Here is a 673-nt window from a genome sequence, read left to right on the forward strand (position 1 = left end):
GCACGCGGCTCCTCGAGCGCTTCAAGCGAGACTGTGCTGGAGGAGCTCGAGAGCGAGGAGGAGTGGGAGAAGGAGGCGGCGGCGCAGGCGGCGGCGTCCGCCTCCAGCTCTTCCCTAGGCCGCTTTGAGCCCGCCGAGGCGGGCACAAGCTGCGAGGTCTTTTGCATGGGCAGATTTGGGAATGAAATGAAGAAAACACGGAAATAAAAGGGGAAAATTATGCTCCCATCCCTCTCCCCGCCCTAAGAGATACGAAGAAGCAGACTCCCCAGGGTGGGCGACGGCTAGCGCATCACACTCCTCTCCTTAAAATCCCTGTGTGGTGGCGGCGTGCCGTTCTCCCTTGGGTTGTCCGTTTTCTTTCTTTTTTCTGAATTCTTCTCTTGGGTTTTTTCTTTCTTTCTTTCTTATCTCTGAATTCATTTCCCCCTCCTTTTCATTCTTTTCTAAGCCCCACGTGTCTGTGAGGACCTCTTGAGGTCGTCGGGTGTGCCACATCGGCCGAGATGGGCAGGGAAGGGGGGGGGGGGGGGGGAGCGAGGCGGGGCGCGGGGGGTCAGTCGCAACAGTCTTTTTGCTCTCATGAGAGCATCCCTCTAGAGCCGTAGGTGTGTAGCGCCCCTCCTCCTCCAGCGCCGCCGAAAGAGAGAGAGAATTCTTGATACGAAACCAC

The 673-nt window shown here is 57.7% G+C and overlaps 1 protein-coding gene across 1 annotated transcript in view; it reads left to right on the forward strand.

Annotated features, from left to right (window-relative positions):
• The window catches only part of EMIHUDRAFT_201813 (hypothetical protein), a gene marked incomplete at both ends in the record, with an annotated part of 1490 nt that extends 1283 nt beyond the window's left edge, over positions 1 to 207 (forward strand). The window contains one exon of the mRNA XM_005786551.1: positions 27 to 207. Within this exon, the coding sequence (XP_005786608.1) occupies positions 27 to 207 (181 nt within the window). The remainder of the gene's footprint in view (positions 1 to 26) is intronic.
• Between the last annotated feature and the right edge of the window lie 466 nt (positions 208 to 673).

This window comes from Emiliania huxleyi, assembly GCF_000372725.1.
Source record: "Emiliania huxleyi CCMP1516 chromosome Unknown EMIHUscaffold_15, whole genome shotgun sequence".
Lineage (NCBI taxonomy): Eukaryota > Haptophyta > Isochrysidales > Noelaerhabdaceae > Emiliania > Emiliania huxleyi.